This window comes from Mytilus trossulus, chromosome 4 (assembly GCF_036588685.1).
Source record: "Mytilus trossulus isolate FHL-02 chromosome 4, PNRI_Mtr1.1.1.hap1, whole genome shotgun sequence".
Lineage (NCBI taxonomy): Eukaryota > Metazoa > Mollusca > Bivalvia > Mytilida > Mytilidae > Mytilus > Mytilus trossulus.
The window spans coordinates 92,361,358-92,388,325 of NC_086376.1; the positions used below are offsets into that span (position 1 = coordinate 92,361,358).

The 26,968-nt window shown below is 32.6% G+C and overlaps 1 protein-coding gene across 1 annotated transcript; it reads left to right on the forward strand.

Annotated features, from left to right (window-relative positions):
* The first annotated feature begins 3,171 nt into the window (after positions 1-3,171).
* Positions 3,172-26,754, forward strand: LOC134716314 (mesenchyme-specific cell surface glycoprotein-like). The gene is made up of 11 exons (XM_063579215.1): positions 3,172-3,287; positions 4,769-4,947; positions 8,442-8,693; positions 9,925-10,111; positions 13,416-13,560; positions 14,780-14,894; positions 17,646-17,828; positions 21,474-21,542; positions 22,970-23,211; positions 26,121-26,329; positions 26,636-26,754. Exons 2-11 carry the CDS (start codon positions 4,773-4,775, stop codon positions 26,739-26,741), a joined length of 1,683 nt encoding a protein of 560 aa, XP_063435285.1. The 5' UTR covers positions 3,172-3,287; positions 4,769-4,772; the 3' UTR covers positions 26,742-26,754.
* Positions 26,755-26,968: the final 214 nt, after the last annotated feature.

Below are 26,968 nucleotides of genomic sequence, written 5' to 3' on the forward strand. Positions count from 1 at the left end.
GAAAATGATCCATGTACCATGTCAGGAGCATGACAGTTGTTATCCATTCGTTTGATGTGTTTGGGCTTTTGATTTTGCCGTTTGATAATGGTCTTCCTTTGTGACTTTTCCTCAGAGGTCAGTATTTTTGTGATTTAATTTAATGATAAATGTGCACTACATTTTTGTGATTATTTCAAATAGACAGAAAACAGTGCAATTGTTTCTTATAACTTTATTCTAATTTCCGTTTTTAAGGTAATGTTCATGAAAGAATGTTAACAGCCTTACGGTCACATTTCAAAATTATGTCTATGAGATGATAGACAAACAACTTTCAGTTAATCAGAAGACGTATTACATCAAGAATTTAACTATTAATCGATTTCTTTAAACATCATAACTCAAACCTCGTATAAACAAGACATCGTGACTTGCATGAAATAAATTTTCTTCCAAAACAAACTATGAATAGTCAATTTTATATTTTTTTCGAAAAACTAAGATTTTCTAATCCCAGTCATATATTACTTTAGCCGTATTTGGCACAACGTTTTGGATTTTTTTATCCTCAATGCTCTTCAACTTTGTACTTGTTTGGCTTTATGAATAGTTTGATATGAGCGTCACTAATTAGTGTAATGTAGACGAAACGAGCGTCTGGTGTACTAATTTATAATCCTGGTACCTTTGATAACTATCATAAAGATTGTTCACGATGAAACATCATGTGTTTAAATAAAAACATACTGGTACATACTAAGTGAACCTTATTATCAATGTTATTTCTAGCCGTATTAGTAAGTTTATTTGGTAAAGAATTTAAAACGAGAGACTTTTAGATTAATAGATATTCTAATTATAATTTATCTTAAATTTCCTGGTAATTCAACTGTTTATTTTTTCAGTGAATGCTCGTTTAATTTGAACGGAACTAAATTATCTTTTATTCTAACCACATTAGTTGTGGTACAACATGAACTTATGTGATTTTAGTTTCTAAGGATATCTAGGTAAAGTAGCAAAAAAAAATCAACTAGATTTGTAATAACCAACAAGAACGGATGGCATCTTTGCACCCCTTCGCACCCCTCCCTCCCACAAAAGCCAGGGTATGAGCATATTTCTGAAAATTTTAAAGTCAAACAGCGCATCTACACATGCCATTATACACTGTTTAAAAATTGATAAAGTTAAGTGCATTTTTTGATTTTTTTCTGGTTCCATGGTTACAGTAACCATATTCAAATTTTCAAAGAGGGATATGTGACATGGCAGGTTCACATGTCCATAATCTTTCCCCGGGTTTGATCCAATACTCTTTTAGAAAATGCTAGGGTCAATGTTGAACTTTCGCCCTGTTTCCATGACAATGGCGGCCATTTTGGGACTTTTTAAAACATATCGTATTCAGCTGTTTCCATGGCAACGACAGCCATCTTTTAAATTTCATACCCCGATTGCAAATCTGCACCTGCTGTTGAACATTATGTTTTAGTTCGATTACAATATGTCACCCCACCTCCCATATACTAAGAGGAGTAATTTCAATTTACTATTATACCAAAATCGAATTTCGACTTTAAATGTCTCTTCGTTGATGCTCAAAGACAAATTATTTGAAAACCAACTAAATAGACATGTTACTTTTGAGAAATGTGCATATCGTCTACTACAAACAAAAGTTGCAGAAGTAGGAGATTGAGCTATCTACAAAACCAGGTTTGACCTTCCAATCTATTTGAAATGCTTTAAGTAAATCCGGGAACGCTAGTCAATGTTTACTTTTATTGACAGTAAAGGCAATAATAGTATACCGCTGTTCAAAACTCATAAATCCATGGACAAAATCGGGGTAACAAACCAAAACCGAGGGAAACGCATTAAATATAAGAGGAGAACAACGACACAACACTAAAATGTAACACACGCAGAAACGGACCGAGCATCAGACAAAATCCCATGAGAATAACAAATATAACATGAAAACCAAATACATGAATTTGGGATAGACAAGTACCGTGACACGTCCTATCGCAATGTGAAAGTGCCTGATTTGCAAGTCTTTTAGATTTGTTTTAATATTCCTCTTCCGTTAATAACACTGTATAAGTAGGTCATAATTTAACAGCGTTTCGTGTTTAGGGTCAATCTACGATGGGTTACCACACCATGTCATGATAGCTATGTTAAGTGGTGTCATACCGATTTTATGGTATTTCAATACGTCTAAATGAAACTATGAAATGAAAAGATAAACGGCAATGGAATAGTCACCTCGAATAAAAGGGCATATTAAAAGTTCAACTGACAGGGGTTTGTTATAAAGAAAATGTGACTTTTTTCAGGAATGAAACAATAGACTAAACACTATAAATGTGAGAAATGTCATCAGTGTTATTTTTCTCGGATACAACGTTTTGATATGATATCGATAATGATTGTATTTGAAACAGACACATGACAAACGTTTCACAACCTCAACACTACACTCTATTTGTTTCTAAATTTCAAATGAAGTGCATGTTATATTCAAAGGACGTCATTTTTTTCGTCATTTTTTAAAGTTTCAAATAAGTCGTCACCTGGCGTTGAGGTTTAAACTAATTCGGATGTGTCTACTTTTGTGTTTCAAATGTCTGGTTATGTAATGTATTTCAGTTGTTTCCTGTAATTAGTTTATACTTCAGTGTTATCATGTACATCTTTTGTATAGTCATTTTATAAAATTTACTGTTTGCAAAAGTATAAGTTATAAACAACCAAGACATTGTTGCTACCTTTGGACAGTCGTTTATAAACGACAAAGTCTCAACTAGTAAACATTCATTCCTTGCTAGTCTTTGATAGTAGGGTGAAAATAAAATTTTCTGGACTATTAAATCAAATAATGAAGATTACTGGAACCCTCAATATCATTTATATTATGATTTCTATTTTTCTTTTAATTAAGTCAATATTATCTACAGTGCCAATTGCATTATTTTTTCATTTCGATTTTGTATTGAACGAATCAACGACCTAGTGAAACACGCGTACGTTATATAACTTAAATATAGTTGGTGTACTAGAAACCTGGTTTGATTCATAATTTGGGCAAAAACGTTAGTTTGGTATTATATAAATCACGTGACAATCAATCTGTTGTCCTGGTTTATTAAAGTTTTCATCCTATAATTCAAAATAATCAAGTTAAGTATTACGTGATCGTCACGCACAATTTTAAGATAAAAGTTGGAATCACAACAGATGTACACATAGATCTCACCCCGTTAGTACGTATCACGGTTTTACAGACAAGCGACTAGGTAAGTCCCATCAAACAATTATTTCATATTACCAGATGTTGACAATTGACCAAATTTTGACACATTTATGTTAAAAAGGGACAAGTTGACATACATACATTTTATCATTATAAATTGTTTCTTTTATAAAATATCATTATAAATGATTGAAATAACAATGAATAAGGGATATATGTAAATTATATAATATCCTTACACTGCAAAACAAAAAGACATCAAAATACGATCCGCAAATTTAGCACCTCAATACTCTTCAACTTCGTACTTAAAAAAGTGGCCTTAAAAAAAGCATTCCAATCGAGCGACACTGATGAGTCTGAAGAAGACACATCGCGCGTCACGCTTACAAAATGTAATTCCTGCTATCCATGATGAGTATTGTCTATACCATTTTGATTTAGTATGGCATAACTCTAGACCTTTTCAGGAATCTTTAGTGGAGCGTTGAATCTCTGCCATCAAAACTAAAACTTTATAAACCAAAACAATGTATAGTAACATGGTTTGGGGTTACACTAGTGCGATTTAAGGATTTAACTATTCCCTTTTTATCTCGACTTGTTAGTATATGAAACCATGTTTAGTTTTGCTTTCAATGACGCCATTAGAAAAACGATATATATTGTTACCTTAACATAATCTTCGAACAAGAGATACAAGTAAACCCCTTGAAATGTACAAATGGACAACTTGAAAGTTGAAGCAAAAATTAACGAAATCATTGGACATTTTCCTCCCTTTTTTAGCTCTTTCAGAATTAATAAGCATAGGTCGAATATAACCCTAACATGATACATCTACATTTTACCAGTGACATGCAGATATCATTTAGAATATTGCCAAACATCTAAAATCTAGTTGACATTAGAGGAATTCGGAGTCGATTGATTAATTGATCGTTGGTTGCTTATCATTTAGAGGCAATTATTTCATGCATTTTTTTAGGAGAAAAACGATAAATACAATAGATATGTCCTGAATTACAGGCCGTCCGGGGTGCAGGACGGGGACTTTTGAACTGCCACTGATATCAGATGAAAGGTCCCTATTCTGACCGGACTAGTGCATCCTTCACAGCCAGACGAACACCCCACTTTGGAGAGTTTCACTGTCGCTCGGAAGAAGAAGATACAATACCTTATTTCTATCCCCGACTGACCTTTGGTGTTCAGCAACTTGGAGATATTTGGTACCGGATAAAATTTATGCATTTGACAAACAGCAGAACGATAGCATCACCCTGCTAGTAATCACATGACTGAACTGTTAAGCTAACATGGACAGATATGTTGAATTTTTTGTTATATGTCTGTCTGTCTGTACTAAATTGACACTCTAAATTCAGTTGTACCATATACTAAATAATCTTTAACTGAAGGCAGCTTTTTAGTACACAACATTTAGTATACGTTAACTACTACAATTAAGTCAAAGAAAAAAATAGTTCTAAAACTATATTTATCTATTTTTTTAATTCACAGTAAAATGAAGATCCTTCTACTAGTTGGATTGTGCATATCAACAGCTTTGTGCCAGTTTCAACTGACAAGACAAAGTTATACGAAATTTCCTTCTACATCTGGAGGCACACCATCATTATTCGGCAATGCTGCTCACCAGGCATCTTATGACCCACAAGAACGAATACTTTACGTATTAGGTAAGTTATTACTGCAATTTTTCTATGAATTATTCTATTATAGAAATGAAAAATTACAGCACCGACTGCATTTGGAATGGTTTCCCAGCTGAGGAAAAATTACAGAGCATCAGTTTTTCTTATGGTTTTCGCGATTTTTGCAATGGTAAAGATAAAGTCAACACTTTGCAATATTTACAAACACAATCATAACTTTTAAATATCCGTTTGGGAATATATATGACCGCGGTCTTAATAACAAATCCGTCTCTTTTTCGTGGTCGTACTAAATTTAAACGCGAATTATCATCGATTGTCAACTTGCCATGCTGAATACGACAGGTGCCAGATGAAACCGCAATTAATTTCCCTTCCGCAACTCCTAGGTTCTACATCAGTGAGGCTAGCGTTGCCTTAGATTTATGTTGAATGTATAATTGTTTTTTTTTCCTTTTTGACCAAGGAATTCTGTTTTTCTTCGACTTTTTAATTGCCCCTTTGATATCTTTTTTTTTATTTTTATATTTATAAACCTCAATACTAATATTTACACAAGTTTCACATATTATCACAGAAAACATACTGTTCCTATACTACCCTTCTACAGCATTCTTTCATATGGCAACTAATAACAATCACACAAATTCTAAATTAACCTCATTATATTAATAACACCGTATATAGATACCTTGTATTCAACATTTTTTTTGATATCTTTAAGCTCTACCTATTTCCTGGCATAGTCTTCAAGAACATCTATAAAATATATTATACAAAGATTTATTAAATGCCAGTCAAATATCTTTTTTTGGTTGAATAATTTATAAAAACATAATATCGCTATGTATTGGATCAATGTCTCAAATCTAATCTTGGCTTTTTACCGTATGTCACCCATCCGATCTACGAAAACGCTATCAATATTTGATCTTAGATAAAATACTTAAAAGAATTAGAACAAATAATTTGCTACAGATGCAATGGACGTCATAAGAAGCATTTTTTTTTACATATAAATATATAACATGCTGAGTAGATGATATGAACTATCAATTCATCAATATCGTACAGCTTTATGATGAAATATAATTTTATACCAAAGTGTGCTTTCAATAATATTCTTACAGGGATATTTTACCCGTATTTTTTTTTTTCATTTGGGGTTAACATTGCGTTAAGCCGAAATAAACTTAATGCACAAATATCCTTTTAATAATTATGCACACAAAGAAAAAAAGGGTTTGTGCTTATTTTACCCCATGAATATTCAAGACCGTCTGAAAGACCAATGATAGGCGGCGGTCGTTTTCCATAATATAATTATATGCTAACACGTTTTTGTTTATAATTATTTTGATGTGAGCGTCGCTGGTAAGTCTTATGTAGGCAAAACGCGCGTCTGGCGTATTGAATGGTATCTCTTATACGTTTTGTTGAAGTGTTGACATTGTACTGAATCGTCTCATTTTGGGATGACGTCTTTTTATATGCATGTATTTGCACAAATTTTATGGGGTTATTTTGTAAAGTTTCTCTTCTCGTTTCGATCGACTCATCTTGAAAACCTTCCTATTGGATTAATTCTATAATAAGATTCTAAAGATTCTATTTTAAGATTGAACAGCACATTGTCCGAAATTTAACATAAAGAAAAATATCTATTTATTGAAAAATTAGAATAAAATTAAACAATTGCACACCTTTTTCCTTTTGAAAACGCATATCGACCTATATTATTCTGATGTGTATTCCATATCTACAACGTACTTTCAGCACAAGGGTGCTTCATCTTTTACAAAACGTGCGGTTGTGTGTGCTTTAAAGACTAAAGATTTTAAAGATTTTTCATTTCCTATCGTTAATTATCCGTTTTTAGATGGTGACGTTCCCTTCTCACCATCTTACGGTGTTTATATATCTCAACTTGTACGATTCGTTCATGTATGTAACAATGTTTTAGATTTTAACGAGAGAAATTTATGTATTACTGAAAAATTATTACACCAGGGTTTTCGATATCACAAACTAGTCAAAACATTTACTAAATTTTATCATCGCTATAAAGACATCATTCGTAAATATAGCTCAACATGCAGACTTCTTATACGTTCAGGTATTTCACATCCAATTTTTTATGGAAATATTCTTTATAAAGCACAAAGGTGTCAGTATTCACCTCAGAAACTTACAAAACCTTTGAATAGACTTATGAAGAAGGGATATAATTACGATACTGTTGTCAAGTCATTAAAGATTGCATATTTTGGTGTTAATATTGAGTCACTGATAAGGTCTTTGCGTCGGAACTAAACACATTTATTCTAAAAAACAGTTGTTGGCATGACACGGGTTATGTTCTTCTCATATATGTTATGATGGTATGATACTAAACCCCTAACGGGAAGGATTGTGCCTGATGTTCATGTGATGAAATCATAATCTTTCAGTCAGTTTAATTGAAGTCTGGAGCTGGCATGTCAGTAAACTGCTAGTAGTCTGTTGTTATTTATGTATTATTGTCATTTTGTTTATTTTCTTTGGTTACATCTTCTGACATCAGACTCGGACTTCACTTGAACTGAATTTTAATGTGCGTATTGTTATGCATTTACTTTTCTACATTGGTTAGAGGTATAGGGGGAGGGTTGAGATCTCACAAACATGTTTAACCCCGCCGCATTTTTGCGCCTGTCCCAAGTCATGAGCCTCTGGCCTTTGTTAGTCTTTTATTATTTTAAATTTAGTTTCTTGTGTACAATTTGGAAATTAGTATGGCGTTCATTATCACTGAACTAGTATATATTTGTTTAGGGGCCAGCTGAAGGACGCCTCCGGGTGCAGGAATTTCTCGCTACATTGAAGACCTGTTGGTGACCTTCTGCTGTTGTTTTTTTATTTGTTCGGGTTGTTGTCTCTTTGACACATTCCCCATTCCCATTCTCAATTTTATTTTAAATCACTTTTCGTTTTTTTTTACCTTTTGTTGGAGTTGATATTTGATATTTTACTTAATATCGGGTCCCTACAACAAATATTCGGATCTAACATAACAGAGATATTGGTTTTATTTGCACATATAAGAATAAAAAATGTTTCGTAAAAGAACTCGAAATTCACAGCAAAACTAGGAATCAAGCATATACAATTACATATTATCTGGTGTAGGAGATTGTTGAAAAATAAAATTCGTTTTTTTTTCTTTTATGGTGTTTTCATTACGAAGAGTAATTACTTTAACCTTAGGAAACAAAACCTTCACAAAAGCCTTATCAAGAACGACGTAAAACTAGATTGTCAAATATTTTACTTTACACATTTTTACTCTTACCCTGTCGACGCAGCAGGTCTTTTTGTGGTTATTCCTCACTGTTTGTTTGTTACCTTGCTTTGTTTGTCTATTCAATGTATTAGATTTGTACGTCGGTGAACTACGATGACCTTAATTTGGATCGCTTTAACTACTAGTAATTTAAAAAGAACTATTAAAAAAAGTTTTTTTTGTTATTTTATTTCAGGTGCTCAACTCGCAATAAATCGACCACGCCTTCTTCATATTGTTGATATGTTCAACCCAGCGGCTCCATCTATTTTACTCACACATTCAATTGATCCATCCTTATATGGTCGAGCTAATGATGTTCAAGTTTGCGGTGACACCGTTGCAGTAAGTGTAGATTCTCCAGTGCCTACTAAAGAAGGATACGTGATTATGTTTACCACATTTAGACGTGGTAATACACAGTTAGTGAGTGTTGGAGTTGAACCTGGTAAGCTGACAATACGTTATATTACTCAGGGCAGATTGTTTCTATCAAATAATCTTGGTATTTGTCAATCCAGTTCAATTGATCTTCTATTAATCCTAGTTAGTCATAGATTAGTTTAGTCAATTTATTCAAGTGAAAGTAGCACAACATCAAGTTATCCAAGCTAGTCAGTTAAATTATATGATATTTCTAATAAACTTTCAATCAATTGAACTCATAAGCTTCATACAACTCAGTTTCTTTCTGTATCATATATAAGAAAGTTGGATAACTTCAATTGTTACGATGGATTGAATTCAGCACTATAGTCCAATTTAAACAATTGACCAAATTTTATTGTGATCTGTAGGAATTTCAAACGAGTCAAAAGTAAAGTCACACAAATACTGAACTCCGATGAAATTCAAAATAGAAAGACCCTAATCACATGGCAAAATCAAATCATAAAACACAGCAAACGAATGGACAACTGTCATATTCTTGATTGAAAACAGCGAAACACTTAGTATTATAGTGACAGTCACACAACAGTCAAAAGAAATGTTAAGCTAGCTTTAACACCAGGTTTTATAGAGGTTTTTTTTATATATATACCTTGTATCTTGATGTTTCTGTTAATACTTTTTTTAATCATTCGAAGCTCTGTTATGGTTTGACAAACAAGTAAAAATACATTTTTAAATCAGTTTATATAGATTTTGTCTGATGCTTGGTCGGTTTCTGTGTGTGTTACATTTCAGTGTTGTGTCGTTGTTCTCCTCTTATATTTAATGCGTTTCTCTCGGTTTTAGTTTGTTACTCCGATTTTTTTCCCCATGGATTTATGGGTTTTGAATTGCGGTATACTACTGTTGCCTTTATTTATATAATTCCTCCCTCAATTAATTCGATTTAAGTCTTGGTGCGAAACGATTCTAAGAATTCAATTGATTTTTGTTGTACAACAGATACATTTGACTAGCTTGATCCAGGATCTGTCGGAGCATCTGCTAATGATTTAGTGAGGTATTTTAAGATATTTACATATTCCTTGAGAAAGGGATTTTTATCATCTCTGACCAACTTAGAATATTGGAAAAGATCAAGCTTCAAATGACTTCTTTCTACATAAAAATGCATGTACCAAGACAGGAATATGACACTTGTTTTTATGCGTTTGGTGTGTTTGAGCTTTAGATTTTGGTATTTAAGAAAGCCTTATACTCTTATCCATCTTTTTTTTTAATTTTAGTTGGCGTTGACCCAAAAGGAATGGCATTTACTACTGACTGTCAGAAGCTTGTCATTGCGAATGAAGGTCGGGGTGGACTCGATGGATCATTCATAGATCCACCAGGCTCTGTGTCTATTTTGCTCAGGAATGACCTTGGATCTCCGGCACATGTCAACATTGGATTCCAATCCTTCCTAGAAAATAGGTAGATTTCTTTTATAAATTTCGGAGCTTAGTATGACGTCCATTATCACTGAACTAGTACATAATTATATTTGTTAAGGGGACAGTTGATGCACGCTTTCGGGTGCGGGATTTTTTTGTTGTATTGAAGACCTAATGGTGCCTTCGGTTGTTTTTTGCTCTTTGGTCGGTTTGTCTTTGGTCGGGTTGTTGTCTCTTTGATACATTTCCAATTTCCATTCTCAATTTTTTTATAAAAAGCAATAAACGTATAACATTGTCATTCAAGAATTCAACAAAACGAAATATTCTATTTCTGCTATAATTGTTTCTTTGCAGTTTCGGAGAACATAAATTATTTGCTTGTACGAGTATGGTATTTTGTATTTTAAAAATGTAAACAGTTGTCTTATTCTTCTTCTATCAGTTCTTCAAATAAATACGTTGATACTCTTTCTTGTGAAATAAACAGCACAAGAATATACAATAAATCTCCATCAGACGCTGTATATCGAGTTTTTCACCGGTGGGTTGACAAAAAAAAAACAGGTTAAATTTCACTTTGAATAATTGTCGATGGATTGGAACATTAAATCGAAAATATTATTGTAGTGTAGTATAATTTACATATAAATAATATGAACTTGATTGACGGAATAAATATCGATAACAAATTAGAAGCCTGGTGTCTTTGATAACTAAAAACTAGTACTACGATTATAATTAAGTACACCAGACGCGCGTTACATAACTTTATAAGACTTATCAGTGACGCTTATATCAAAATATTTATAAAGCCAAACAAGTACAAAGTTGAAGAGCATTGATGATCCAAAATTCCAAAAAGTTAAAAAAAATGCCATGGATAAGAAAATCCTTACAAAATACCAAAAGTACACATTAGCTGAGGAACATTCAAGACGAACTAAAGTAAGTTACTTGCATTTAGGCAAGCTCAAAATATATTTTTTTTATCATTTTATTGTAATAAGAAAACACAACATGTAAAAGCATATTTATGCAAATATCTGTGTAAATATGATTTATTTTTATATATTTTACATTAAACGGAAATGTTGGGGGATTTAATAAAAATAGATCATTATTAATTACCATTTCCTAACATGTCACTAATTAGGTTTGGCATGTATGATTAGCCAATTTAATTATATATTCTAAAAATGAAATCTTAATTAACTAGGCTATTCTTTTGTATCTGTCAGCCACAAGACTGATTTTTTTTAATATTTTGATAACACTTTTATTTATGATCCATAATTAACAGTAGAGTGTATAAAATGGTTGAACGTCGATAAATTTAGGAATATACAGGAAAGGTACGCGGGTGTAAATTTAAGATTTGTTTATACTGCGAACAAAGCAAAAGTTAAACACAGACAAAAAATGAAACGATATAAGCTATGTAATTGAAATAACAATGTATAAAAAAAATCATAGCTTATTCATCAGTTGGTGTTCTATTTATATAAGTATAATAAACATCGTAAGATTTGTTATTTTACCGTTTATGTCATATTCCCGATTGGGACATTCAATCGCAAATTGTACAAACAGCATTACGAGCTTTCTGCGGCCTACTCATTCACTTAAGAGAATTGAAATAAACATTTCAAACTATTCAAAATATGAGAAAATAAATTCAAAACTTATCAAAATATGAGAAAAATAAAAATAAGCGATTAGTAAAAAATGTTCCTGGGGCGATCCCCAGGAATGAACCTATGTGTTTCCTGGGGCGATCCCCAGGAATGAACCTATGTGTTTCCTGGTGCGATCCCCAGGAATGAGCCTATGTGTTTCCTGTGGCGATCCCCAGGAATGAACCTATGTGTTTCCTGGGGCGATCCCCAGGAATGAGCCTATGTGTTTCCTGGGGCGATCCCCAGGAATGAACCTATGTGTTTCCTGGGGCGATCCCCAGGAATGAGCCTATGTGTTTCCTGGGGCGATCCCCAGGAATGAACCTACATTCCTCGACAGGAATGAACCTAATTGCTCCTGGGCGATCCCAGCGTAGTAAAAATACTACTTAAAATACAATTTGTTCCTCGACAGGAATTAACCTATCTGATGTATTATTGAATTGGGGGAGTATGATTCCCCTGGAATTAAAAAGAAAAGGCACATATCATTTCCATATGAGTAGCCCCTAAACAAGAGATGAACAAATATTAATATATTTAAACTAACAAACAAGATATATGAAGAAAATATAACATGTCATATAGCAATTTCAAATCACTCTTTCTATAACTTCAATGTTTATAGATGATATATTTAAACTTCGCAGGAATGCATAGCATGAAAACACTTTAGCTTGAATGAAAATATAACAAACTAAACAACTGTATGAATATTCTTAAACAGAAATACCAAAAACTTGCAGTCAGAATTACACAATATGGTCTGACTGTAACTTAAAGTAACACCTTTAAAATTTTACATATTTTAATACATCCATATCATACCTATCACGTAAGCTAAATACCCAGTTAATGCACAGGTGTAGTTGGGGATGGTGGGTGGGATAACTGATTGTAATGCATCAAATACAACGATGCTTCCTCTCAATTCATCAACAATACTCTAACCCCCCTCTAGGGCACTATTCCTACTAAGCTAAAAATAGATGTCATGTAATTGCCTAAGAATAGACTAGATACCTGCCTGCTGAAATCATTGATAACAGATACATTGTATTGTGTATAAACTATAATTTAATAAATCAAATTTCCTTGATTGACCGTAATGGTATTACTTAATCACGAATGACCAGAGATATGCTCGCATTCAAAATCCCGTCTTCTTTTTTTCGATAGTGACATCAGGTTAGTCTCATTACACAGCTCTCGCCATAATGTTGTAAGCCAAAATGGAAAAAAATAAAATATCTGTTTGGAGAAATTACATTTCGTATACTCGTAAATAGCTTAAGTCTCAAAAATATTAGACATAATTATGTTCATATATTCTGCATTTTAACGGACGATGGGACAAATTACATCTGTGTTGGTTTTTAGATAAGATTTTCTCTGTTAAATTGGAGATCACTCAAATGTGCCCGAACAGTACATCAAATAATTGTATACACAATAAAGATGTATTGATTTTTGATTTTGAACTTTCAGCAGAAATTAAATACTTTATGCATATCCATGTATTCTAGTTTGTTGAACACAATACATATCGCCTATCAAATAATGTTATAAGACCATCCAACGGGGTACTATTATAATAAAAAAAAATAGGATTATAGATATTGATATTTATATATTTACTTATGAACTGCTTTTTCGTCAATATAGGGAAGCTGCATATCAGGCACAGGGTGTGAGGTGGGTATATAGGGGAGACCACACTGCTGGTATCGTCAACAATATGTGGGATGATCTGGAGCCTGACCAGGTTACTATAAGCATGGACCAGCGGTTTGCTTATGTTTCACTTCCTGTAAGTGTTTATCTTAAATGTTTTGTCAGTATTCATTTAGTAGAATCTTTCTATTAAATAATGAGAGAAAGAACTTTATAAAGGAAGGAAGGAAGCTATTCAACCAAGAGTTCCAAATGATGAAGTTGAAATCATCCCTTCGTAAATTTTACGGACGCCATCACGAGTTGGTTGACCGTTATGGAATAACCGTTTCACAAATGATATCGGATATGTTCCTTACGTCGTAACTACAATCCCCTTCCCTTTCTTGAATTTGACCTACCGAATTAGACTATTTACCGGATTTGTAATCACATAAGCAACACGACGGGTGCCGCATGTGGAGCAGGATCTGCTTACCCTTCCGGAGCACCTGAGATCACCCCTAGTTTTTGGTGGGGTTCGTGTTGTTTATTCTTTAGTTTTCTATGTTGTGTCATGTGTACTATTGTTTTTCTGTTTGTCTTTTTCATTTTTAGCCATGACGTTGTCAGTTTGTTTTAGATTTACGAGTTTGACTGTCCCTTTGGTATCTTTCGTCCCTCTTTTATGAAATATTACAAAGTAAAAATATATATTTATGACTCTGAAATGCGGTGGTTTTCAGAAGAAGGTTTTTGGTTCACTGGAGTGCAATAGTGGCGTTATGACAATATATTGTTGATAGCTTCTCCGAAGAGAGTTGGTGGTAACGCTGAAGTGCGACGGATTACAAAATTTATATTTTCAATGTTTTCCATGTTCATAAATCGATAGAGTTTTGTTTAAATAAATTAGCTCTTCAGTTTTATAAGTATAAAATCAAGAGATAGTGACAAAAATATATGAGAGGATCTCCAAATTAGTCTGAGACTAATGACACACAGAACATGACATTTATTCTTGTTATGTATACTTCGTGTTGAAATGCTAGATTCTGGTTGGTTTATACTATACTTTATTCTATGGCTCTATAACCCTTCACGGAGACTAGAAATTACACATTTTTATTGTCAATTTTTTTTTAAGTTAATCCTTTGTCCCAAGGAAAAAAGGAATTAATAGATTAAAGCTTGATAACATTAATTCAAAATGAATTAAATTATTCATTGCCATAGAAAATAAAGACTTCTAGTAATATTTTGGTGTCTCCGTGTGGTCTTTCTTAATTTTTCTGCGATTGGTTGCATGAAACAAAACAAAAGTAGGCCAATGATTACAAATCAGTTTAAATATTGTTTTTATTTGTTGTATTTAGGAAAATAATGCTATTGCTAGAATTGATATCAACGCCTATTCAGTGAATGAACTATTCGGACTTGGTTTGAAGAACTGGACGCTTTTCAGAACTGACACAAGCGATCAAGATGGAGGTATGATGTTTCTTGTTGTAAAAATTTAACATTGATGTATGTTCGAGTTTTTCAAAGTAACATGGTAGAATCAAATGTAGTATGAACGGTTTGTCTATTTGCACTAGATAAAAAAAAAAAAAATTCAACAACTCCTGATATCGTGTAATTACATCCATAGTTTATAATTGAAATAAGGGGGCGCATCAAAGATTAGATGAGGTTCTGCATCTTTTTCCTAGTTTCAGTATCTTGATTTTTCCCTTTTGTTGATCTACGATTCGAGTTTCTAGTCTTATCTAGACCCCAGGATATAATGGCCAATGGTATATACTTTTCTCGGAATATTTTGTTGATAACGTTATGATCTCACTCCTTGTTGATGATAAAACCGACAGTATTTATTTTTACCGACGGATACTTAATTTCGCGATTAACTCTGCCTAGCCACTTTGCATCGTTTTAATTTCGAGATTTTCTATTTTTTTCTATATAATTACATAAGGATATATCCAAGATTTACATATTCGTGTTATTTTTCTACTCGCGAAAGTTAAATCGCTCTCATAATAAGTTGGTTTACAGTATCTTTAACAATTTGTTGCAATTTGTTGTTTGTATGACTTGATCTTTGGATGAGCTAGGTTTATTGAGCGGTTGCTTTAACATTTTCTGTTTTTCGTTTGCATTCATTGACGACTTGAAATTTTAAATGTCTGGTATTCACAGGATTCGTTTTCATATAGAAAACCATTTTTAGCTCACCTGGCCCAAAGGACCAATTGAGCTTTTCCCATCACTTGGCGTCCGTCGTCCGTCGTCCGTCGTCGTCGTCGTCCGTCGTTAGCTTTTACAAAAATTTTCTCCTCTGAAACTACTGGGCCAAATTAAACCAAACTTGGCCACAATCATCATTGGGGTATCTAGTTAGAACAAATGTGTCTGGTGACCCGGCTAACCATCCAAGATGGCTGCCATGGCTAAAAATAGAACGTAGGGGTAAAATGCAGATTTTGGCTTATAACTCAAAAACCAAAGCATTTCGAGCAAATCTGACATGGTTAAAATTGTTAATCAGGTCAAGATCTATCTGCCCTGAAATTTTCAGATGTTTCGGACAACCCATTGTTGGGTTGCTGCCCCTGATTTGGCAATTTTAAGGAAATTTTGCTGTTTTTGGTTATTATCTTGAATATTATAATAGATAGAGATAAACTGTAGACAGCAATAATGTTCAGCAAAGTAAGATTTACAAATAAGTCAACATACCCAAAATGATCAGTTGACCCCTTTTGGAGTTATTGGCCTTTAAGGTCAATTTTTAACCATTTTTACTAAATCTTTGTAATCTTTTACAAAAATCTTCTCCTCTGAAACTACTGGGCCAAATTAAACCAAACTTGGCCACAATCATCATTGGGGTATCTAGTTTAAAAAATGTGTCCGGTGACCCGGCCAACCATCCAAGATGACTGCCATGGCCAAAGATAGGACATAGGGGTAAAATGCAGGTTTAAGCTTATAACTCAAAAACCAAAGCATTTAAAGCAAATCTGGCTTAAGGAAATTGTTATTCAGGTGAAGATCTATCTGCCGTAAAATTTTCAGATGGATCGGACATTCTGTTGTTAGGTTGCTGCCCCTGAATTGGTAATTTTGAGGAAATTTTGCCGGTTTTGGTTTTTATTTTGAATACTATTATAGATAGAGATAAACTGTAAACAGCAATAATGTACAGCAAAGTGATACCTTAAAATTAGTCAACATGACCAAAATGGTCAATTGACCCCCTAAGGAGTTATTGTCCTCTATAGTCAACTTTTAACAATTTTCATAAAATTTGTAAATTTTTTCTTACATTTTCCACTAAAACTACTTGGCCAAGTTCATTATAGATAGAGATAATTGTTAGCAGTAAGAATGTACAGTAAAGTCAGATGTACAAACACATTACCATCACCAAAACACAAAGTTGTCATGAATCAATCTGCGTCCTTTGTTTAATATTCACATAGACCAAGGTGAGCGACACAGGCTCTTTAGAGCCTCTAGTTAAATGGAAATAAGGTACAAATTACGCAAAACTTAAAGATAATGCTTCTGTGTTAAACACAAGCAATCAATTGATTCAATTTCGTTGAAAAAAACTGAAAAATATCGTTCAGGCATTATTGACTTGCAAGTTTATAATTTAACTTCTTTGAATCCGTATTCAAGCAACTTTTACTTAATCATTTATTGATATTAGTAAAACATGCGGTCACGCAGCATGGTCATGAATTAAAAAGAAAAGAATGTCAATATTGAAAATTGAAAATAATGAGATAACAGGAGCAACCAATTTGGTGACTAGTTCGGCTAACTAAATATCATTATACTACAGTTGAATCGATTATTTACATATATTTGTATCTTATAACATGAAATCAGACAGTCCTAAAAAAACTGTCACTAAATATGATTATATGTCTACTTACATCAATGTTTAAGTTTATGTCGCCATTAAGAACCCTCGGCAGTCTTCACAGGTAATCTCGATGTATAATCAGATGACGTTTAGTCTAAAATACGCAAGAATTGATAATACATTCTTTTTCTGCATTGCTTATTGTTTTGTTTTTTGGTGTTTCTTTGTAATTTGGAGAGATATAAGTATTTAGTTTATTTCATACATCAAATATGGTAATGTTGATCATTAAATTGACTGCTAATGTCGCTCATAGTGCGTGATTGAGCTGCAATCACTTAATTTTAATGTCTTGACTGTTGTAGGAGCCAATCTAAATCATTATCCCATTTATGCGATGTACCAACCAACCGATATTGCCACTGCTATTTTAAATGGTCAGGAGTATATAGTATCAGCCAATCAAGGAGTTATTAAAAGATACGCAGCTGCTGATGGATTAACGAACTCATTTGATGAGTCCAAAAGAGCAAGACAAATATCCCTTGGTATGCTTGTTTAATCATAAGAATTAACGAATGATTTTAATAATAATATAAGATATTCAGTGGTTAATAAAAATTTGTTGCATTAATAATGACTGAACATCTATTTGTAATTCCACTGAAAATGTACCCTGTTTGTATTTATGATAAAAATAATAAAGTACCCTGCTAAAATGGACCACTCTAATAGTTCAGCATAATGTAACTAATACATTGATATATGTTTCATACAATATGCACACAAACTTGAATTTAGTACTTTCTGATTTGTCATTTTTGTTAGCTTGAATGATTTATGACATTGGGCACATGTCAGGAAAAGCATGTTAACTTTTGTTATAGAGATGACCAATTGAATAACAGGATGGATATTTCGAGACTATTTTTAAAAATGCATATCTTGGTAAAGAATCCAACATAGCTGTAACACGCTGATTTTCAAAATTGAAATATGTATTATTTTACTTTTTTTTTGTCTTATCTGCATATTTGAAAAAGTTTATTCAAAATATTTCCATTGTTTGATTTTTTTATCATAGCACCTGTCATTAATAACATACTGTTTGCTAATACATTTTTGGAAAATGACGCGTCAGCGGCATTCTTCCATTACTATTGACCAGAACAACAGGAAGTCGATTATTGCCTCTGCCTACCGCACTTGGTTTCATATTTACTATTTTACAAACTAACTGGTATCTGCTTGTATTCCGCTACACTTGAACAAAGTGTGTTAGTCGGACGGGAACCAGTTTACATACTTTATTTTATTTAGTACAACAAAAATGTTGACCTGTCCATAGGAAGTCTTGTATAGTCCGCTTTTATTCTCAACAATTGGACCTTCCAGTGGGGATGCGCACTAAATAGTACAATTAGCAAGAAACAAGAGAACAAGTTCAATATTCGCGGCGAGGTTGTTTGTTTACATTCCGCCATCTTTGTTATTGATATTGTAGAGGGCGCTCTCATGATTTTTCAAACTAATTATTTTAACTCGTCCATATTAATAAGTTATTTCTATTTAATATCAAATTAAAAGTGATAAATATAAAAACTAAACCTTTCATTACAAATTTCTCCTTTCTGTTCAATGCATTTAGAATTTGTAAACTACAAAACGTAATCGGTTATTGTTCATTCCGTTTTGATGTTTCATACCGACTTAAAATTGGTTTGTATAAGCTTAGACCCTTCAAACATTAATGTGATAGGTATATTAAAGACTGTTTTACAAAAGGATGGAACTTTTTTATTTTCAAAATCGTATTATAGTGATATCTGTCATGTACGGATTTCGACTTTCACCGGTTAATTTCTTCTTTTACACGTGCGTTTTAAACTTCCTTTCAAAACATCGCAAAGTTTCAAAATTGTTTTTTAAGTGAATTAAACTTATTTCAACAATCATGAAGCGTTCTAGAATCATTTTAAAACAGTTTCTACTTCTGTTTGATGATCGAAAACAGGGTTTCTCAAGAAAATACCGCAAACGATCGCAGAGGATTTGAAATATTCAACTCAAATCGGCACCTGTTTAAATCGGCATATAGTCAAATCGGCACCTATTTGAAGTCAATTTGGCATCCAATAATATTTGTTATAATATTTTCTATTCAATCAACTTATAACTTTTACAAGAACATAGTTAATTAGTTGTTGTGTATAAAGGTAAACAACGAAGCCCTTACCCAAGCTGTTACTTAACAATGAAACAATTAGAAAAATAAAATAGAAAACTATGAGTCCCTTTCAATAAATCTAACTTTCATGCCAAATAATAGCTAATTTTAGGTGTTTTTTTTCAGGAAAGTTTAAACAACATCAAACGAACAATCCTGTAAAATGCTCAACTAGTTAAAAAATGCATAAAAAATGAATATTCAATACCTTTAATTTCTAAATATACCTCATATATATAATTAAAAATACATGTTCAAGACCATGAGTATTTTGACTGTACGTTCTGGACGGTATACGTATACTCGTACAGTCTGACAATACTCGTATGGTCGGACCGTATGAGTAAACATGTATGGTCCAGTACGAGCTAACCATTTATCACAATCTTTATTCTTTATAAATTTTTATCATTACAATTACTATTAGATGGATCAAATGAATAATTGAACAATTGAATTTAAATATTTGTTTAATTGAATATCTGAATCCTATTTTGGTACTCTCTCCCATGGTGACTCTTACTACCACAATTAATGATAAATTATTTACATTTATATGTTTGCAGTTCATTCATGTTCCTTTGCATTTGCATTATTTTATAAAGTTTCTAATATTCTAAAATTGTAGTTCCACATCATGTTAACTTCCGATAATGTAAATTTCTATGATCATAATTCAATTAATGTATTACTGATCGACAAGCTAAATACAAGATATTAACATGATGAACAGATATAATAAGCGTGATTTTTTGTATTAGTTAAAAAATTACGTTTTTATTCCAATTACTATTGGAACTTTTACATATTAATTTGAGAGTTTAGTTATGTTGAGCTGTAAATGAACTTTACATGCATTTGTAACTTATAAACTTAAGCAACTTCTTAATGATATTAATCAGATTATTTTGAAAAAGTATGCATACGGTCCAGACCGCACGCGTACGGTCCAAATACTCATACGGTCTGGAACATACACATTTAGTGGAGAAAAATAAATATATACAAAATGTACATGAACCCCCAAAAATGTGAAAGTAAATATTTTCAGACAATCCTTTCCTTAGGTACTTAACTCTTTTTGCTTATAAATACTAAAAACAAATCTGGCTAGCCCTTTCTTATTTTTACTCTTTTTGCTTAAAATACTGTTAAAAATATATATTTAACATGGGTGACAAATTGACTATATAGGGTGTCGATTTGACCAGGTGCCGGTTTGACTGTAATTTTTTTTAATTACATGAGTTTCATTAGACCTTTGTTAACAGTAACAAAAAGATTATTTAAAATTAATTAAATTTTCTGAGAGAAGGGACTATGTACCAGTGAGAAATATACAAGCCTTTCTACGGTATTTATTTGTACAATTCAGGTAGTCTTGACCTATTCATTTGTCTTAAAAAAAACAGTCACTTCACACACACACATATATACGAATATCAATTATATGCTAGCAAGACATGTTGCATTGTTAAATTAATTACGGTATGTGAAAATCAAGACATGCATAATAAATATCCCAATATTAGAGACAGTGGCGTCATTTTTCCTCAGAGCTTTCAGCTCTTTGATTTTGGATGATGACCAATATATGATTACTTAATACAATGTATATGTTTTTAAATTATGTTGTTCTATTCTAATTGTTTTCCTAAATAGATAATAATTAATCATATATTGGTCATCATCGAGAAACGGCATCAATCGATTTACATCCCATTTTGTAACACAATATGTAACTTATGAAAGGTGCTATGATAGACAAAATCATACAAAAGCTATAAAAGAGGGACGAAAGATACCAAAGGTACAGTAAAACTCATAAATCTAAAACAAACTGACAATGCCATGGCTCATCTGAATATGAATAATAATTCCTTGCAAAGATTAGCTAGTGAACGACCATTTTGAAGATTTATTAGTTTTTTGTAGCAATTTAAATGGTTACTTTTTCTAATATTAGATGGCGACTTCGATACTGCCTCATGGCCAGCAACGTTAACCACCGCTGTAAATTCCAATCAACAACTTGGTAAGTTACTTCTTTCCTTGTGTGTATATCCCTTTCATTGATATAAGGTATATATTGCTTTGTAAATACATCGGAATTTGATGAGACTTTCATTAAAGTGAGAGGGTTAGCGCTATAGAACCAGGTTTAATCCACCATTTTCTACATTTGAAAATGCCTGAACCAAGTAAGGAACATGACAGTTCTTGTCCATTCGTTTTTTATGCGTTTTATTATTTGATTTTGCCATGTGATTATGGACTTTCCGAATTGATTTTCCTCTAAGTTCAGTATATTTGGGATTTTACTTTTTGGATAGCTTACCGACACAATGGATTACTAGCAAAAAGAATCTGTTATTTGAAAATAGAACTGATATATATATATATATATATATTATATTTTTTCAACTCTTGGGTACAAAATCATCAACCCATCATGCATTTTATTATTTTATATTTCAAAAGGACCTTAGTTGTGATGGGCTTATACAGATCATAAAAGTTAACTATAAATTCAGAAATTATTGCAAGGACTTTATTAATTAATGAGGTTAAAGTATTCATCATTTATACTGGTGCTAAAGTACGTTGATAAGCATTATTGATGAAGAAACATTTTGATTTCTTTGTTCTTTTTTAGATTCAGATTCAGATTCAATATTTTATTAGACCTCTCATCAACAAATTAATAATTAAAACATTAACAATCCTATGTTTCATAAGTTTAAATCATGTATTTGTATATTTTGTGATAAATACTCATTATATTCGTGTTCAAATAAAACAGATGACATCGGATATGTTCCAATTGCCGTATCCACAATCCCATCCTCTTGTTCTCCGAAATTACCTACTGAATCAGACTGATCAGCGGGTTTGAACTTACATCAGCAGCATAACAGGTGCCACAAGTGAAGTACGATCCGCTTATTCGCCCGGAGTATTAACGATGACTCAATTTGTATGGCGTCCTTGTTGCTCAGTCTTTACTTTTCTATGTCGAATTTTGTAAACTTTTTTGTGTTTTGTTCTTATCCGATGACGTTGAACATAATCGCTCTTTGAAATGATAAAATATGTATATTTTCCATATGGTTGTTTTACTTAAAGAAGGAAAGGAAGTAAAATTATCAAACAAAACACTTTCTTCTATGCTCTATATTGATACCAGATCATTTAAATCCATTAAAGAAGGGGGCAATACCTTTTTATATTAACCTGTTTTAGCCTTTATCAAGGTGTTGTTAACTGTAATCAAAGTTGAATTTCGACTGTTAACTGCTATCAGCATTTTTGCATTTGTTGTCAACTGTTTTTGCCAAATTTGAGGTGTTGTTTAAAACATGTTAACGCCCCCCCCCCTAATTGCCCTTTCCATTAACACACATTCAACAAAGACAAATGATGAAAACGACTTAAACATTATTTGTTTTAATTCTTGTGCAGGTCGTTTACTTGTCCGAGAATCAGACGGGAGGGATCCTATTTCACAAAGAATTAAAGATGTTACTGCTTATGGAGCACGAAGCGCCTCATTGTGGCAAGTACAGACAATGTCATTAGCATATGATACCGCTGATGAACTGGAATCAAAAGAAAATGAAATGTTTCCAAATACCTTCAATGGAGAGTGTAGTAATGGAAACCAGTCACCACTTCAACAGAGAGATCTAAGGTCAGACGATCATGTAAGTTGATAAAACAAAATAAAAGTTGTAATAGATCGTTAACAACTCTTAGGATTTATTTCTGGTATGTATGGCTGATTTGAAACACTACAAAATTGAGAATGAAAATGGGGAATGCATCAAAGAGACAACAACCCGACCATAAAAAAACAACAGCAGAAGGTCACCAACAGGTCTACAATGTAACGAGAAATTCCCGCACCCGGAGGCGTCCTTCAGCTGGCTCCTAAAAAAATATATACTAGTTCAGTGATAATGCACGCCATACTAATTTCCAAATTGTACACAAGAAACTAAAATTAAAATAATACAAGACTACCAAAGACCAGATGCTCCTGACTTGGGACAGGCGCAAAAATGCGGCGGGGTTAAACATGTTTATGAGATCTCAACCCTCCCCCTATACCTCTAGCCAATGTAGAAAAGTAAACGCATAACAATACGTACATTTAAAATTCAATTCAAGAGAAGTCCGAGTCTGATGTCAGAAGATGTAATCAAAGAAAATAAACAAAATGAAAATTATACACACTAAAGTAAACAGCTACAGACTACTAGTAAACTGACATGCCAGCTCCAGACTTCAATTAAACTGATTGAAAGATTATGATTTCATCATATGAATATCAGGCACAATCCTTCCCGTTAGGGGTTAAGTATCATACCATTATAACATATAGGAGAAAAACATAACCCGTGTCATGCCAACAACTGGTTTTTGAATAAATGTGTTTAGTTCCGATGCAAAGACCCTATAAGTGAATCAATATTAACGCCAAAATATGCAATCTTTAACGACCTGACAACAGTATCGTAACTATATCCCTTCTCAATAAGTCTATTTAAAGGTTTTGTTAGTTTCTGCGGTGAATACTGACAATGTTGTGCTTTATAAAGAATATTTCCATAAAAAATTGGATGTGAAATACCTAAACGTATAAGAAGCCTGCATGTTGAGCTATATTTACGAATGATGTCCCTATACCGATGATAAAATTTAGTAAATGTTTTAACTAGTTTGTGATATCGAAATCCCTGGTTGTGATAATTTTTCAGTAATACATAAATTTCTCTCGTTAAAATCTAAAACATTGTTACATACATGAGAATATCGAACAAGTTGAGATATATAAACACCGTAAGATGGTGACAAGGGAACGTCACCATCTAAAAATGGATAATTAAACGATAGGAAATAAAAAATCATCTCTTTTATCATAAATAGTATTAAGCTTTACGTTAGTGATATAGATATCAAGATCGAGGAAAGGGCAGTGAGCATTGTTAGTATTAGCTTTATTTATAGTAAGTTCAACAGGATAAATTTCTTTAGTATACATACTGAAGTCGTCATTATTGAGAGCCAAAATGTCATCCAAATATCTAAAAGTATTATCAAATTTGTTCATCAGATGTTGTTTTGATGGATCTTTGCTGATTTTTGTCATAAATTGTAACTCATAGCAATACAAAAACAGGTCCGCAATAAGTGGTGCACAGTTAGTCCCCATTTGAATTCCGATAAACTTGCGATATACGGAATCTCCAAAGCGAACAAAAATGTTATCTAGTAAAAAATTCAAGGGCATATATAATATCAAAGCATGTCCAATTGAAATAGTTTTTTTGTTTATTGCTACTAAAAAATGACCTAAAAGAGTTTGAACATATATATTCACATTCTGACTTTTTAAATGCCCATTTAATTAGGTTGGTGAATTTTTTCTTAATGATAATGTGAGGCAATGTGGTATGCAGGGTAGAAAAATCAATACTTTGAACAGATTCAAAATCACCAATATAAGCATGCAATTTATCAAGTACTTCCAACGAGTTCTTGACACTCCAAAAGTAATTAATTCCACTATTTTCGAAAGCCTTATTTGAACAATTTATTATCAGGGTTTTTATTGTACCAAGTGTACTGGTAAGAAGAATAGACAATTTAGTTGTGGAACAATGGCTTAAAGACGAAATAAATCTATATTTGTAAGGTGTTTTGTGAAGCTTCGGAAGCCAATACATAGTTGGGACTTTCATTGTATTTGGTTCTGCTTGTAAAGCGGAAGCTAAAAGTTTATGTTTGTTACAGATGTCGTTTTCTAGAAATGGAGTCAGTTGAAATAATAGTTTATCAATACTAAGGTTTAGACTTCCAACTCCGTTTTGTGAAAGATGCGTTCGACTTCGACCTTACAGAAAAGAATAGCAAATTGTCCTACCAAAGTTTTTGAGTATTCTGCTTCCACCATCAAGAAAACGCTGACCGCTCTGATGATATTCAAAAATATTGCTGAACGTGGTGGTTACTCTAACAATCAACCAATCCACATAATTGCTCTTGGTTTAATCAGAACGAAGAGTAAAATCAGTAGGGCAAATTTCCACGGATTACGTGAAAGGCAGAAGACTAATGAAATCTAGTGAAAGTTAAAAATAAAGAGTCTGAATAGTAAAATTTAAACATTTCGCATCAAGTTTGCAACAATTGGTAATCTGTGTTGAGCTTGGGTGCTAGGACATTTTTTTTTTATAAATAAGGTACATTTAAACTGTGTTAAGTTTACCATAAAAGGATATTCTTGACCAAATGTGTCATTGTGAAACCTATAATCAAATCAAATCCTAAAATAGGATTACTGCATTTCAGTGAGCTAGTAAACCGATGCTTCCATGTACAGAAGTCGAAGTCCTACCTTATCAACTTTAATGTATAGATGGCATCACGACAGATTATCATGTATACATTCCCTTATTACCGTAACGACAGTATGTACTTCAATGTGACACCACCGACTGAGACTCATTTATGGTTTTGCATTTGGCCATCTAACGTTTTAGGTTTTATCTATTTTTGCTTTATTCCTAGACTTTTTATAAATGATATAGATCTTAGAATAATTTTTCAGGGTCCAGAACCAACCGCAATAGCTGTTGGAATGAGTGGCACTACTCCTTTAATAGTAGTTGGTACAAGAACAGGTGCTTTACATCTTTACAGTGACGATTTATTAGTACCTAGACACCAAAGTGTACACAGAGAAGGGCAAAATACTCAAACTTGGAACGCCTTATTTACCGCTAATCAAGCTGGTGATGCCATTATAACAGACATCGGGTATAAACTTATATTAAAACATCTAACATATCTTCAGGCCAACGTATAATTTTCAGTAATTCACATTTGTCCATACTACATGTTAAGCTACGAGTGAATACACATCATGAATCAATATAACAAAAATAATCAAAGCACATCTCATTTTCTCGTCAAATATTTAAATTACAGAGAGCGTCATTGTAATTCTTTTATTTGTGCTGGACTTGTTTATTTCTAAATTGTGTTGCCGCTAAATAGAGATAAACTTTAAAACATTTAATATTATGAATTATATTAAAATAAGATGATATTTTTATTATTCAGAATCATAAACGCAGATGTTTCGCCTAATGGAAGAGTATTGGTTTGGGCAATTGGTTCAGCGACTGGTTCCCTTGGAGTATATGAAGTTAGCTTTTTACGGAAATAAATTAAAAACATACTTTTGGTTCTACAGTTCTAATCTCTGTTGAATTCAATTCAGTAGATATATAGATAATAATCTACGCACTTGTGCTGACATTTAATATCTTTGTAGCAGTCATTTTGTGTAACTACTGTTTGATGAAATATTAAAATCATATGAAACAGTTTTTTTTCTCTCAGAGGCGTAGATGTCCTTTTGTTTTATGCATGTTTAATCAAAGAGAGGAACGA